Source organism: Rhincodon typus, chromosome 2 (assembly GCF_021869965.1).
Source record: "Rhincodon typus isolate 14 chromosome 2, sRhiTyp1.1, whole genome shotgun sequence".
NCBI classification, from domain to species: Eukaryota; Metazoa; Chordata; class Chondrichthyes; order Orectolobiformes; family Rhincodontidae; genus Rhincodon; species Rhincodon typus.
The window spans coordinates 95,036,982-95,052,132 of NC_063333.1; the positions used below are offsets into that span (position 1 = coordinate 95,036,982).

At 39.4% G+C, this 15,151-nt stretch overlaps 1 protein-coding gene across 2 annotated transcripts in view; it reads right to left on the reverse strand.

Annotated features, from left to right (window-relative positions):
- The window catches only part of wipf3 (WAS/WASL interacting protein family member 3), a 97,308-nt gene that overhangs the window by 54,593 nt on the left and 27,564 nt on the right, over positions 1-15,151 (reverse strand). For both annotated transcript variants that reach the window (XM_048612678.1, XM_048612671.1), the window contains exon 2: positions 11,210-11,295. In XM_048612678.1, the coding sequence (XP_048468635.1) occupies positions 11,210-11,287 (78 nt within the window). In that variant the 5' untranslated portion in view covers positions 11,288-11,295. The remainder of the gene's footprint in view (positions 1-11,209; positions 11,296-15,151) is intronic.

The window sequence follows — 15,151 nt, forward strand, 5'->3', positions numbered from 1 at the left end:
TGAATCTCCTCTGCACCCCCTCCAGTGCTAGTATATCCCTTCTCAAGGAAGGAGACCAAAACTGCACTCAGTACTCCGGGTGTGGCCTCACCAGGACCCTATACAGCTGCAGCATAGCCTCCCTGTTTTTAAACTCCATCCCTCTAGCAGTGACAGACAAACTTTCCATTTGTCTTTTTAATTATCTGCTGCACCTGCAATCCTACTTTTAGCGATTCATGCACAAGGACGCGCAAGTCCCTCTGCACAGCAGTGTGCTGCAATTTTTTACCATTTAAAACATTGTCCATTTTGCTGTTATTCCTACCAAAATGGATGACCTCACACTTATCAACATTGTACTCCATCTGCCAGACCTTTGCCCACTCAATTAAACTATCTATATCCCTCTGTAGACCTTCAGTGTCTTTTGCACACTTTGCTCTACCACTCATCTTAGTGTCATCTGCAAATTTTGACACACCACACTTAGTCCCCAACTCCAAATCATCTATGTAAATTGTAAACAATTGTGGTCCCAACACTGATCCCTGAGGCACACCACTAGCCACTGACCGCCAACCAGAAAAACACCCATTTGCCTCTACTCTTTGCTTTCTACTAGTCAACCAATCCTCTATCCATGCCAATACATTACCTGTAATACCATGCAACTTTATCTTTTGTAGCAGCCTTTGGTGTGGCACCTTGTCAAATGCCTTCTGGAAATCCAGATACACCGCATCCAAAGGTTCCCCATTATCCACCATGCAAGTAATGTCCTCAAAGAATTCCACCAAATTAGTTAAACATGACCTACCCTTCATGAACCCATGCTAAGTCTTCCCAATGGGAGAATTTATATCCAGATGTCTTGCTATTTCTTCCTTAATGATAGATTCAAGCATTTTCCCCACTACCGAAGTTAAGCTAACTGGCCTATAGTTACCTGCTTTTTGTCTACTTCCTTGTTTAAACAGTGGTGTCACATTGGCTGTTTTCCAATCTGCGGGAACCACCCCAGAGTCCAGTGAATTTTGGTAAATAATTACTAGTGCATTTGTTATTTCCCACATCACCTCTTTTCGTATCCTGGGATGCATTTCATCGGGGCCAGGAGACTTGTCGACCTTTAGCTCCATTAGCTTGCCCAGCACTGCCTCCTTAGTGATAATGATAGTTTTTTAGGTCCTCACCTGCTGTAACCTTCTTGCCATCAGTTTTCGGCATGTTATTTGTGTCTTCCACTGTGAAGACCGACACAAAATAACTGTTTAATGCCTCGGCTATTTCCTCATTCCCAGTTATTAAACTGGCCTTCTCATCCTCTAAAGGACCAATGTTTACCTTCGCCACTCTTTTACAATTTACATATTTATAGAAACTTTTGCTGCCCGTTTTTGTATTCTGAGCTAGTTTACTCTCATAATCTATCTTACTTTTCTTTATAACTTTTTTTGTGGCTTTCTGTTGGCCTTTAAAGATTTCCCAGTCTACTGGTTTCCCACTAATCTTTGCTTTTTTGTATGTTTCTTTTTAATCTGATACTTTCCTTTATTTCCTTAGACATCCATGGCTGACTATTTCATTTCCTACAGTTCTTCCTTATCACTGGAATATACTTCTGCTGAGCACTGTGAAGAATTGTTTTGAAAGTCCTCCACTGTTTCTCAATTGACCCACCATAAAGTTTTTGCTCCCATTTTACCTTACCTAACTCCTCCCTCATCCCATCCTAGTCTCCTTTGTTTAAGCACAGGACATTGGTACTGGATTTAACCTTCTTACGCTCCATCTGTATTTTAAATTTGACCATACTGTGATCGCTCCTTCCGAGAGGATCCCTAACTGTGAGATCATTAATTATTCCTGTCTCATTACACAGGAATAGATCTAGGATAGCTTGCTCCCTCGTAGGTTCCATTACATATTGTTCAAGGAAATTATCGTGGATGCATTCTATGAACCCCTCCTCAAGGCTGCCATGACCGACCTGGTTTGACCAATCGATATGTAGATTAAAATCCCCCATGATAATTGCTGTACCATTTTTACATGCATTAGCTACTTCTATGTTTATTGCCTGCCCCACCACGATGTCATTATTTGGTGGCCTATAGACCACACCTATCAGTGACTTCTTCTCCCTGCTATTCCTAATTTCCACCCAAATGGATTCAACCTTTTGTTCAGTAGAACCTATATCATCTCTCACTACCGCCCTGATATCATCCTTAAAAATCAGAGTGACACCACCTCCCTTACCTTCCTGTCTGTCCTTCCGAACAGTTTGATACCCCTGGATACTTAACTCCCAGTCATGACTATCCTGCAACCATGTCTCTGTAATGGCCACTAAATCATACCCATTTGCCATGATTTGCGCTGTCAACTCATCCATCTTGTTTCGAATGCTCTGAGCATTCAGATAAAGTGCCCTTATGCCAGTTTTTGCACCTTCTTTTTGGGTCCTATCACCTCCATTACTAACGGCTCTTAAGTTCTCCTTCACTTTAACTTGTTTCCTGATTTTCAATGGAGTTGAAGCTTCCTCGTCACCTGCTAACCTGCTGCTTTGCCTTCCATTTATTGTTATACTCCCCGTATGCTCACTCCTCCCTTCCCCCCTACTTACTAGTTTAAAGTCCTATTGACCACCCTATTTACCCTTTTCGGCAGAACACTGGACCCGGCCCTGTTCAGGTGGAGTCCATCCCAGTGATATATATCCCTCCTGTCCCAGAACTGATGCCAGTGCCCCATGAAAAGGAAACCCTCTTTCCCACACCACTCTTCTCAATTTTAAGTCTCTTTTAAGAGACAGAAAGTTTAATAATTAACTTGTGTGTCTTTCTGCAGTCATGATTTTTAAAACAGTTTGTGTGAGAAGAGAAGTTCCCGGAGAGTTTGGTGCTTCGTGTTTGCATTATGAGAGTTCTACAATCAAAGACACTAAATATTGAAAGGCATTAGCTTGCTTTCACTTTAGAAGAATCACAATTTTATTTGTTTTTGCTAAGGGGAAAACCCCATAGAATGGAAAGGTTTCAGTTGACAGTTCTGTGAAAAGGAAGTGGATATGTTGCATTGCTCTGGTCTCAGTAATCAGTATTATTGCAGCTTTTAATAACTGGGTGTTTACTGCCTCATGGGTTTGGTCCATGAGATACCCAAGAAGTGACATTTTTATCTGGAATGTTGGTATGCTTCTTGGAGCATGCACAGTGATGAGTTTGGTTATCCTGACACACCAAGAAAGTTTTAACCAGATTAGCCAGAGCCTGATTTCATTCCCTAATCTGTTCAGTGACTAAAATCTTCTTGCCACTTACAATTTTGTTCATTTCAATTCATTCTATAGCCTTTTTTGTTTTAAACCTTGGGCTATTTTAATTTAATTATAAGTCTAGCCTTTGTTGGTGGATATATTTTACTCTTTCATATCTGTTCTAATGACTAACCAACCTTCTCAAAGTACTTTCCTTTTAGGTTTTCTATGAAGTCTGGGTCTCTTTCACTGATTGCTTCAATGGTTGTCCGATTTCGTCCATCTCTGAGTTCTTTCACCACAGCATCATTTGTAACATTTATCTCTGAACAGACTACCTCCTGTGCAGCTCCCCAAGTTTGCTGTGCATCTCCACTGATTTTTGCAGGTCTGACATTTTCTCCAGCAATGCTTTGAGCTCAAACCAGTGTTTCTGTGGCTGTTCCCACTAGCTTGATCTGGTTTTTGTGTGAGTTGTTGCAAATCTTTCTGTTAGCTGACAACCATTTCACTGGATTGATGATACAGAGTTAGTAGCTCTCTGATTCCTTTTTTTCTTTTACAGCCTTTCAAGTGGAGGTATCCCCTAAAGATGGTACTCTGAAGTTTTGATTTGGCCCGAGCCTTTTCCTCTTAAACTTTCATTTCTCTCTTCATGGGTAAGATTAGGAAATAATGGATGAATAAAGATAGTGAAGTTTTTGTTAAAAATAAAAGAAGAATCATATATTAGATATGGACAACTGGGATCACCTGAATCACTTGAAGAGTACAAAGAGAGTAGATGCATTCTTGAGAAAGAAATCAGGAAGGCAAAGAGGGGATATGAGATAGCCTTTGCAGATAAGGTTAAAGATATGTATTTGTAGAATCTTTTTGGATTAAGAGTGAGAGAGCAACTAGTCAGAGAGAGTAGGTAGGACCCCTTAAAGATCAGCAAGGTTGTCTTTGTGTTAAATCTCAAGAGATAGGAGAGATTTTAAATGAATATTTTGCTTCAGTTTTTACTGTGGCCAAAAAAAAATGGAGGCTAGAGAATTCAGGAAAATAAATATTGATGTTTTGAAAACAATTCACATTACAGATGAGGAAGTGCTGGAGGTCTTAGAAAACATAAAGGTAGATAAATATCCATGACCTGATCAAGTGTATCCCAGGACATTGTGGAAAGTTAAGGAGGAAAATGTGAGGGCCCTAGCAGAATTATTTGTATCATCTATAAAAGGCAGGTGAAGTACCTGAGGACCAGAGTGTGGCTAATGTTGTGCCATTGTTTAAGAAAGCCTATAAAGGAGAAGCCTGGAAACTACAGACCTGCGAGTCTGACTTCAATGGTGCATTAGTTGTTGGAGGGGATTCTGAAATACTTAGAGTGACTGTAATGTTTAACTTTTAACTTTGTTCCTTATTTCTTTCTACCTTGTTCTTAAGCTTTTGTACCCAGGTACTGGAATCTAAGATGACGCGGTGTGTGGCAACACCGAAAACTTTTCACTGTACTCCGTGCTTTTGTACTTGAGTACATATTATGATAAAGTCTAAATCAGAAAAATTGATTGAAAGCTGGATATTTCCACGGTACATGCAGAAGATCACATCTTCCATATATCTTATGTTTGTGTGTTTTAGGGCTAAAGGTAACCATTGAGTTTGTACTCAGGATCTGTAAGCTTCAACAACCTGTGAGGAAAGTTTGTACTTGTATCCATCTTTCAGTAGTTCTTTGACGATAAATCATTGTCTAGCAAACCTTTCAGGAAAACTTCCATAGGGATAGATGCAATCACCAACTCAATAATTCTGCTTCTTCGCTCCATATCTGAAAAATTGCACAATGAGCCCTTTTCTCGGAATGTGTTCACAAAATGGTCTATGGGTTCTGGAGGCTTCTATTTAAATAGAATGAACTCTGGTCAGCTAAGTACTTAAGATTAATCTGATTCAGAATTGTTCTTCTAATGTGGCTAATAAGCTTTTGGCATCTCTCGGCTCTTTAACCCTGATGTTTTAAATTTGTGTAGAGCTTTATTCCTACTCGTGAAACAAATCTTATTGGCCTGATTAAAAACCAAAGTTCTAAAGGCTGTTTAAACATGTTAAATTCTGCTTGGAGATCTGCTGCTAAAGGATTTAAACTAGGGAAGTTTATGGATATTTGACAATATGCCTTTGACAGTTCCTTGCTTGCTATCAATCTAAGCACACATCCTGATCGCTTGCTATTCTCAACTGTGTTAAACTAATCTCTCGACAGGTATTTTTCTGCTTACCAGCAATCTGTGTTTTCAATATTCTCCAATGTTGTAACAAAGACAAAGATTGTCTTGTGTACTTCAACATGAATTAAAACTGTCAACATGTATTCTACCTGCAAGTTAACTTGTTTGCTGGCAGTTCAAGCATAATAGACATCAGCACGATGCTTTCCATCATTGTCCACCATATCATATTAACGATATTAGTCTAATAATGAATCGCTCATCGGGGATTGATTTCATCAGTGTGTTCATTTATTTGAGACAATAAAACACATTACAAGTTATGAAGCAGAGACTACAGCACAGGCACAGATTTGTGCGTGTGCAGTTTCCAAATTCGCATCAGGCTCACTGCTAGGAAGAGTCATAATATTGAATTCACACAACATGGAGTCCTTAAAGGTGAATTCTCAAAAATACAAGGGACAAGGGACACACAATATGGTTGTTATGAGAATGTGTTCTAAAATGGAGGAAACCTTTGCACAGAAACAAAGAAGAGCAACGTACAAGTATGAGCTGAACGTTAGATATACTTTAAATGAAACACGGTGTTCACAGTTCAAGAACGAAAAATGATGGCGAAAGGCAGTGACTTAAGACGCCTCTCTCAGTTGAACAATGTTTTATTTGCTGCATACAGTGTTTATCCTTTGTCTGATGAAAAATGACAAAGATTCTACTGACTTTACCAATATGAGAAATTTACCGAGGTCTACCAGTTTTCACTGAAAGCTAGCAGACAGGTGTAGTAAGCAATTTAGGAGGCAAATATCATGTTAGCCATTATTGCAAAGGGATTTGCACACAGAGGCAAAGGCATAGGAGATATAAACTATTGAGCCCATCAAGCCTGTCCTGCCATTCAATGAGATCATTACTGATCTTGCATTCCTCGATTCCACCTTCCTGACTTTTTCTCATAACTCTTGATTCACATGATTAAAACTCTGTCTACCTCAGCCTTGAAAATACTTAATGACGCAGCCTCAACAGCCCTCTGAGGTAAAGAATTCCAGAGATTTATAATCGTCAGAAGAATCCTCAAATCTTTAAATGTGTGATCCCTTATTCTGAGATTATGCCCTCTGATGCTAGACTCTCCCACAAGGGGAAACAACCTTTCCACATCTTCCCTGTCAAGTCCCCTATGAATCTTGTACATTTCAATTGGGTCCCCTCTCATTCTTCTATATGGCAATAAGTACAGGCTCAATCTACTCGATCGCTCCTCATAAGAGGATCCCCTTCAATTGTATAGAACACTGATGAGGCTGCACCTAGAGCATTGTGTAAAGTCCTGGTTCCTTCGCCTAAGGAAGTATACACTTATCATACAGGAAGTGGGTTGGAGGCTCACCAGACTGATTCTTGGAATAATAGGACACAGGAGAGACTGAGGAAACTAGGCCTGTATTCTCCAGAGTTTGGAAGAATGAGAGGCAACCTCAGAAACGTGCAAAATTCTGAAAGGCACATCTCTGCATGTGCAGAAAAGGTGTGTCCCACCGGCTGACGGAGTGTAGAACCAGGGGACACAGCCTCAGAATAAAGGGCGAGCCATTTAGGAGCAAGATGATGAGGAACTTCTTCACTAAGAAGGTGTTGCATATTTGGCATTCTCTACCTTCAAAGGCTGAGGATGTTTAGTCATTGAGTAAGTTCAAAACAGAGATCGATTGATTACATTAGTAACCAGAAATGTAAGGAAATGGGAATAACATAGCAATATGGCATGGAGGTGGGTGGTCAACCATGACCTTCAATGGCAGATCAGGCTCAAATGGGCTGAATGGCCTACTCCTGCTCCTATCTTCTTAAGTTTTCACCCTCAGTGCTGAAACTCATCCTCCAGGAAATCACAAGTGCAAACTTACCCTTCAAGAGTTAATGTTAGAAACTATTAGAATCTTGAAAGGCTTTATTACTTGTGAAAAAATAAATCAGTCTAAGAATGTGTATGAAGATGAACACAGCCAATTATCAACTTAGCTGACTACTATTATACAAATAAAAAATTAAATTTGTTTTGTTTTTGATTTAAATTATGTCACCCAATCACGTGTTGAATCATATTACACACTAAATGAGGCTGAATGTGATGAATCTGTATAAAATCCAGTTTTTTAAAAAAGTCATAAAAAATGAGTATATTAGTTCTTATTTTATATTATATATAAATAAATAAATAGAATATGTATATATAATATCTCTCAAGAGCTTAGCTAAGACTTGATATATAGCCAACGTTTTACCTCATTTATGCTGATGACCAAAAATAAAAGGCTGGATCTTTTTAATAGCATTTATTCATATGCAACAACACAAGAGATACATTGGGTTTCACTGACATAAAAATCTTTGGGTACAAACATGAATCTTAAACAAACCCTCCATATACTTACATCAGTACATAAATAATTCTTAAGATAGTCTTTAAAAATATCCTCAGTCTCTTTAAAAAAAAAGTATATTTTTTTCTGCAAATGAGTGAGTTGAAAAATATTTTTGACTATTAGTTTGGAGGTAAAAATGTGAGTGGGTTTATCATGAGATAGTAGGAACTGCAGATGCTGGAGAATCCGAGACAACAGGGTGCAGGGCTGGATGAACACAGCAGGCCAAGCAGCATCATAGGAGCAGAAAGGCTGGCGTTTCGGGCCTAGACCCTTCATCAGAAAAGCCTTTTCTGTTGTCTTGGGTTTATCATGAACCTTGATTCATCATCTGGTTGGTAACATTTGGCATTAACAAATCAGAGTACTGCCAAACAATTTACTCAGATTTTGTTGATTGAATAACATCAGCACATGCTTATGTTGCACTTATAACATCATAAAAAAATCACAAGGAACATAATAAAAACTACGACACCAAATCAGCTAGGCAAATTTAGGTCAGATAACCAACATGACAGGCAGGTTTTAAGAAACAGCATAAAGGAGAAAAATGAGATAGAGAGAGAGATAGAGATGGAGAGGAGTCAGGAGGAAATTTCAAAGCTAATGGTCTAGGCAACTGGTGGCCCCAAGTTGGAGAAGTGTAGATGTCATAAAAGGATTTAGGGTATGGGAGAGATTACAGAGATAGTGAGGGGCAAGGCCCTGGAGGGATTTCAAAACAAGAATGAGAATTTTAAAAGCAAGATATTTAACAGGGAAGCAATGCTGAACTGTAAGCATTGATAAAGAAATGGGATACGGTGTGAGTTGAGACAGAAGGAGCAACATTTTGGATGGTCTTAGCTTTTGACAGGGTCGAAGTGGGAGCCAGGAAAACATTGCAAGTACTCAAGTTGAGAATAACAAAGGCATGAGTGTAGATTTCAGCAGAAGATGGGGTGAGATAGGGCAAAAATGGGAGCTATTTTAGAAAGGTCGTAGAAGGGAAGGAGAGTAAAATGTTCCTAACTTTGGAGGAGAGTTATACACGATAATGAGGGTGGTTCATTAGACAGACCTCAAAAAAATCAACACTTGTCTCCAACCTATTGAAAAACACAGATATGGGATGCACAGTATGTCAGTGGCAATATGCAGAAAGCTCAGAAAAGATGGCTGGATGTTTCAGGAAATAAAAATTATTTTACAGATACTTACTTAGGTCAACGTGCATTCTTTTTTGAGAACCTTACGCTTATCATACACTGTGTTTATGAAGGCATAAATGAAAACAAGCCCTACGCATCAACCAAATATCTAAAAGGACCCAATAACCTGCAATGGTTTTGGTGCCTCTGAGGCAGTTACTGGATGGATGGGGGTAGGATTTCAGGTAATTACACTGCATTCCTTTTACTCAGCAATGCAATTGTTACCAGAATGGGTGAAGCACTGCTAACAGCAATCTCCTAAGCGGACATCACTGAAAAAGATGAACATATCAGGTGATAATTATTAGCTGTTCAAATTCTTATCTACCTTGCTTCAGTTGCTCTGACTCAATGTGCACCTATCAAACACTGGACCATATATGATCCTGGTGAAAAAAAGAGAGACGATTAAAAATGTATAAAGCTTGTTTACCTCCCATATCCAATAAATGAATGTTTGGCTGATGGAGGAACTACAGCATATTAGGGAAACTACCACTTATTTTAAATTTGTTAAATCTTTGACTTGTCCACGTGGGCTTTCAAGGCTGTGATGTGAAATGGTTCCAGACGCAAGTTCACTCATCCCTTAAATGGGTGCCGTAGCCCCAACTGAACACGGAAATGGGTGTGCACTTTGAATTCTAAGAGAACCCTAACAAATTGGGACAATGCCAAAGGCACAACTACTCTAGAAAAATCAGAATCAATAGGTATCAGAGGGCAAACTCTTCACTGGTTGGAGTCATACTTGTCACATAGGAAGTTGTTGGAGGTCAGTTATCTCAGCTCCAGGACATCTCTGCAGGAGTTCCTCAGGATAGTGTCCTAGGCCCAGCCACCTTCAACTGCTGCATCAATGACCCTCCCTCTCTCATAAAGGTCAGAAATGAGGATGTTCGATCACTGCACGATATTCGGCACCATTCGTGGCTCCTCGGGTATTGGAGCAGTCCATGTTCAAATGCAACAAGATCTGGACAATATCCAGGCTTGGGCTGACAAGTGTCATTACACAAATGCCTGGCAATGACCGACCGACCGACTCCAATAAAGAGACAATCTAACACCACTCTGACATTCAATGGTGTTACTATCATTAAATGCCCCACTATCAACATCCTTGAGGTTACCATTGACCAGAAACTCAAAAAAGGGATTAACCATATTAATGCAGTAGCTAAAAGAGCAGGTCAGAGGCTCGGAATACTGCAGTGAACACCATACCTCCTAACTCCCCAAAGCCTATCCATCATATATAAGGCAAAAGTCAGGAGTGTGATGGAATGCTCGCCATTTGCCTGGATAAATGCAGCTCCAACAACACTCAAGAAGCTTGACACCACCCATGACAAAGTAGCCTATTTGGTTGACACCACATCCACAAGCATCCACTCCTTCCACCACCAACGCTCAGTAGCAGCAGTGTGTACTCTCTACACGATGCGCTGCAGAAATTCAAAGATCTTTGAACCCACCTTCCAAACTTCCATCTCGAAGGACAAGGGCAACAGAAACATGGGAATACCAACATCTGCAACATCTCCTGCAAGCCACTACCCATGCTGACTTGGAAATATATCACTGTTCATTCACTGCTGTTGGGTCAAAATCCTGGAATTCCATCTAAGAGCATGGTGGGTCAACCTACTGCACATGGACTGCAGCAGTTCAAGAAGGCACTCACCAGCACCTTCTCAAAGGCAATTAGGGACAGGCAATAAATGCTGGCCAGCCAGGAACACCTACGTCCATGAGTGAATTTAAAAAAAACAGGAAGTGGAAGTGCCATTCTCCCAGCGTTACACCAGTAAAAGGAACGGAAAGATCTTCACAGTCAACATCTTAATAAGTACAAACATCGCCTCCAAAAGTGAATCCTTTTGACATAAATGCAAACACGCATTGGCTATCACTAATTGATTGAATGGTTTTGAATTGAAGAAAAGAAATACTTAAAATCAGAAAAAATATTGTAGATCACCAGTTATAGACAATGCTCATTTAATGTAATACACTGTTTTATAGCTGTTGACATATCCCCAAAGTAACCCCGAATGTTAGGGTCTTGAAGTTTGTAACTATAACTTAAATGAAATACTTCTGACTTACAGAAGGCAGTGGCGGAGCTCCTGGTGGAGGAGGAGCAGAAAGTGCTGGTGGTGGTGGCGGTGACGGTGGCACTGGCATTACTTTACCTGAAAAACAATGGAGGTTTACATTTTCAAGTATGAAAGATATTGTTTTGATTATCAAGTGTCTGTCTTAAATTTTAGTTTTTCCTTCCTTAACTCATCAATGACTACCCCTCCACTGAGCATCCTGCACCTAGCCTTTCACCAACATAGCTCAGAGGTCAGCTGCTATGAGATGTGTGGCACTAACCACAAAGTAAGGTTCCCTCTGATGTCCTCGTTCTCCAGCAACAGCTAGCAATAATTTACATTATCCAGTGGTGCAGTCAATAGTAAGAGCTCAGCGCAAGGGATTACAGACATGAATCTTTGCTTCGTAATTTTGTAATTACGCTGCACCACGTATCAAATAACGTTATTTTTCTACATATCTTCTTTTTAAACTAAGGTCTCCTTTATTCTCTGAGCAGGAATTATATTTCAGAAATTAAATTGTTGTTAGAGTTAACAATGTATTCTCTTATTAACTCTACTGATCATTTTAAACACGGTTACAAATCCGAACACATTGAGACCAGCAATGTTAGAAAAATGAACTAACAACAGTAGAACATTAAGACCAGTCTTAATACAATGATGCTTTAATATCACCAGTGTATATTAATCCTGTTTCTTCTCTTATATTGTCATGTACATGACAATGTGACCATTAAAAAGTACTGCTGATAAATGAGGCTCCCTGCTGGAGACTGGAGTGCAGACTTGTAATTTGTCTTGTTAGTCACCTTGTTGGGTAACATTATTATGTACAGAGTTTTAACAAGTTATTCTGAAGTTTCTTCTATGATTTTACTGGAAACATTAACCTATTCAAAATAAGCGGACTAATGGCTTGACTAAAATAATGGCTGGGGTACAAATTTAATGATAAATCAGAAAATGTAAGGCAGGGAGGAACTCAGGAAAATCACAGAGGTCATACTGAGTAAATTGTTGGAGCTACAGGCTGATTAGTTTGGGTCCTGATGGATTTCATCCTAGGATCTTAAAAGAAGTGGCTAGTGAATTGCTGATGTATTGGTTTTACTTTTCCAGAGATCCATTAATTTCAGTACTACAATAATCCCATTAAATCAGATGATAACAACTGCAACTCCTTTATTCAAAAAAAGGGAGGGAAACAGAAGCAGGAAACCACAGGCCAATTAGCTTAACTTCTGTCATGGGGAAAACGTTCAAAGCTACTATTAAAGAAGTTATAGCAGGACACTTAGTTAGGTTCAATGTAATCTATTGGGGTTCTTTAAGAAGGTAACACATGCTGTGGATGAAGGGGAAAACAGTGGCTGTACTGTACTTAGATTTCCAGAAAGTATTTGATAAGGTTCCACATCATAGGATATTGCAGAAGATAAAAGCTCTAGGTGTTGGGTGGAGGATATTGCCCTGGATAGAAGATTGGCTGGCTAAAAAAGGAAGCAGAGCGTAGAAACAGATGCATATTTTACAGGTTGACGAGAATGTAATGAGCAACGTACCATTGAGGCAGGTGTTCAGCCATCAACTGTTTCCATTTTACTTCAATGAATTAGATCTAAAAGGATAGAAGGTATGGTCACGAAATTTGCTGTCAGCAGAAAGATAGGTAGGAAAGGAGGTTGTGAAGCGCACATAATAGGTTAAAAAATGTTGGTAGGCTGAGAGTGGGCACAGATGTGGCAAAAAGATGTATAATGTGGCAAAGTGTTAGTTTGCAGGTACAACAAGTAATTAGGAATGAAGTTAATTATACAATGCTACAATTTTTTTTGCAAGAGTAACCGAAGGAAAAAAGGTATGGAGGTTATATTTCAGTTACACATGGCACTGGTGAGACTACATTTAGAATACTGTATACAGTACTGCTCACCTTGTTTAAGGAAAGCTGTAAATACATTGCATGCAATTCAGACACGGTTTACCAGGCTAATACCTCAAAATGGGCAGGTTGTCTATTGGACAGGCTAGACTTATAGATGCTGAAGTTTAGAAAAGTAAAAGGCAAATTGATGGAAATGTATGAAATCCTGAGGGGTCTTGACAGGGTAGATGTGGAGAGGATATTTCCTCTTATGGAAGAATCTGACACTAGGGGTCTCTGTTTAAAAAAAAAACAGGCTCTCCCTTTTATAGTAGGGATTAGACAATATTTTCTCTGAGGGCTGTGATTTTTGGAACTCATCCTAGAAAACACGGTAGAAGCAGAATTCTTGAAGATTTTTAAGGCAAAAGTAGATATATTTCTTGTTAAGCAAGGGGATTTACAGATTGTCAGGATAGGTGAGAATGTCAATTTGAGTTTACAATCAGATCAGCCAAGATCATCTTGAATGTCAGAGCAGGCACGAAGGGCTGAATGGCATAATCCTGCTGCTGATTTATATGTTTAAATAAGCTGAACATTGACACATTAAAATTTATTTGCAGCCTACAGTACTTTCTAATATGGGAAAAAAATAAAACACAGCTGATATGCCTCCAACTTGCACTGATATCTTTTAATAGTCATATATAGTTCAACAATCGGGAAAAAACTGCATATGGTTTGCGTGCCTCACGTTTCAGCCAGAAGTTAGTACATGGCCCAAATTTGCTGAACACAAAGACAGAAGTAAAATACATGCGCAAGGTCTGTGTTTCAGCCCTTGATAAAGTCACTTAACCAGCACCACAGACAGCTGCAACTGTGTGGAATGCAACCAAGAGGGTGGCTAGAGTGTCAGCAATTGAGGACTCAGCATTCAGGTTTAGGAGGGTTCCTAGATTTTTCAGCCAACTTCTGTTCAGGATGCCTCGAATTCTTCAGGCTTGTCACACAAGCAGCTGTGTTTCAAAACAATGAACAGAAATATTTTACTACAGGCAAGCCTATCTTTATAATGCAACAGCATTCACAGAAGTCATGTGATCAAATGTCACATGGTCAAACGAGATTGGTTCATAATGCCGGCTGATGAAATCTCCAGGAATGCTTCCAAACAACATGTAAACATGCATGTTGTTTGTTACTTTGAAGTAGTCAGCATTGCAATCCATTTTAAATCATTGATCTGCAAGTCTATTTACCACACTGAAGCCGCATTAATGTGGGTGCGTGAACCTCCCAAAAAACAAATTAAATTGCAAATATCTTTTGGAGAAGCAAAAGTGGAAATGCCTGACAAACTGGTATTATGAAATGCAGCTGTTGGTTTGGGTCTAGTTTTACACATATACCAGTTGGGGTCAGCACAGCTGAGCAACAGCTGTTTTCTTACAGTAATGTTTCATTCTTTTCACCAATACTTCTGTTTCTAAGCAATTTAAGTGATTTGTTATGCCATTGCTACATTACTCCTGTATTTTCCCATTACACAAACAAATTAGTTAAAAGCTTTTCAGAGATAGTAGGAACTGCCGATGCTGGAGAATCTGAGATAACAAGGTGTAGTGCTGGATGAACACAGCAGGCCAAGCAGAAATGGGCCCCCATTTCTGAAGAAGGGTCCAGATGCGAAACGTCAGCTTTCCTGCTCCTCTGATGCTGCTTGACTTGCTGTGTTCATCCAGCTCTACACCTTGTTATCTTAGTTAAAAGTTGTCCTCTTTTGCTTGCTAACACTAACATGGTTGCTATTCCTGGAGATCCTTACACCAGGTTGCAGCCATCTTTTTTGTTGTAGGCTGACCATTTAAAATATAAATAATACAGCAGAAATACAGTTTTCTTGCATTTTGCCCGTTCCTAAAGGATGTGATTTTTTTCTCAATACTGCAGGATTTACACCAAACCTAAAAAGAATCCAAAATGTTGCAGCTACAAGTACATCAGACCTTGAAATTCAATCAGAAGGGAACAATGTCTTTGTCAAAAATTGTTACAAATATTCACAGACAGACA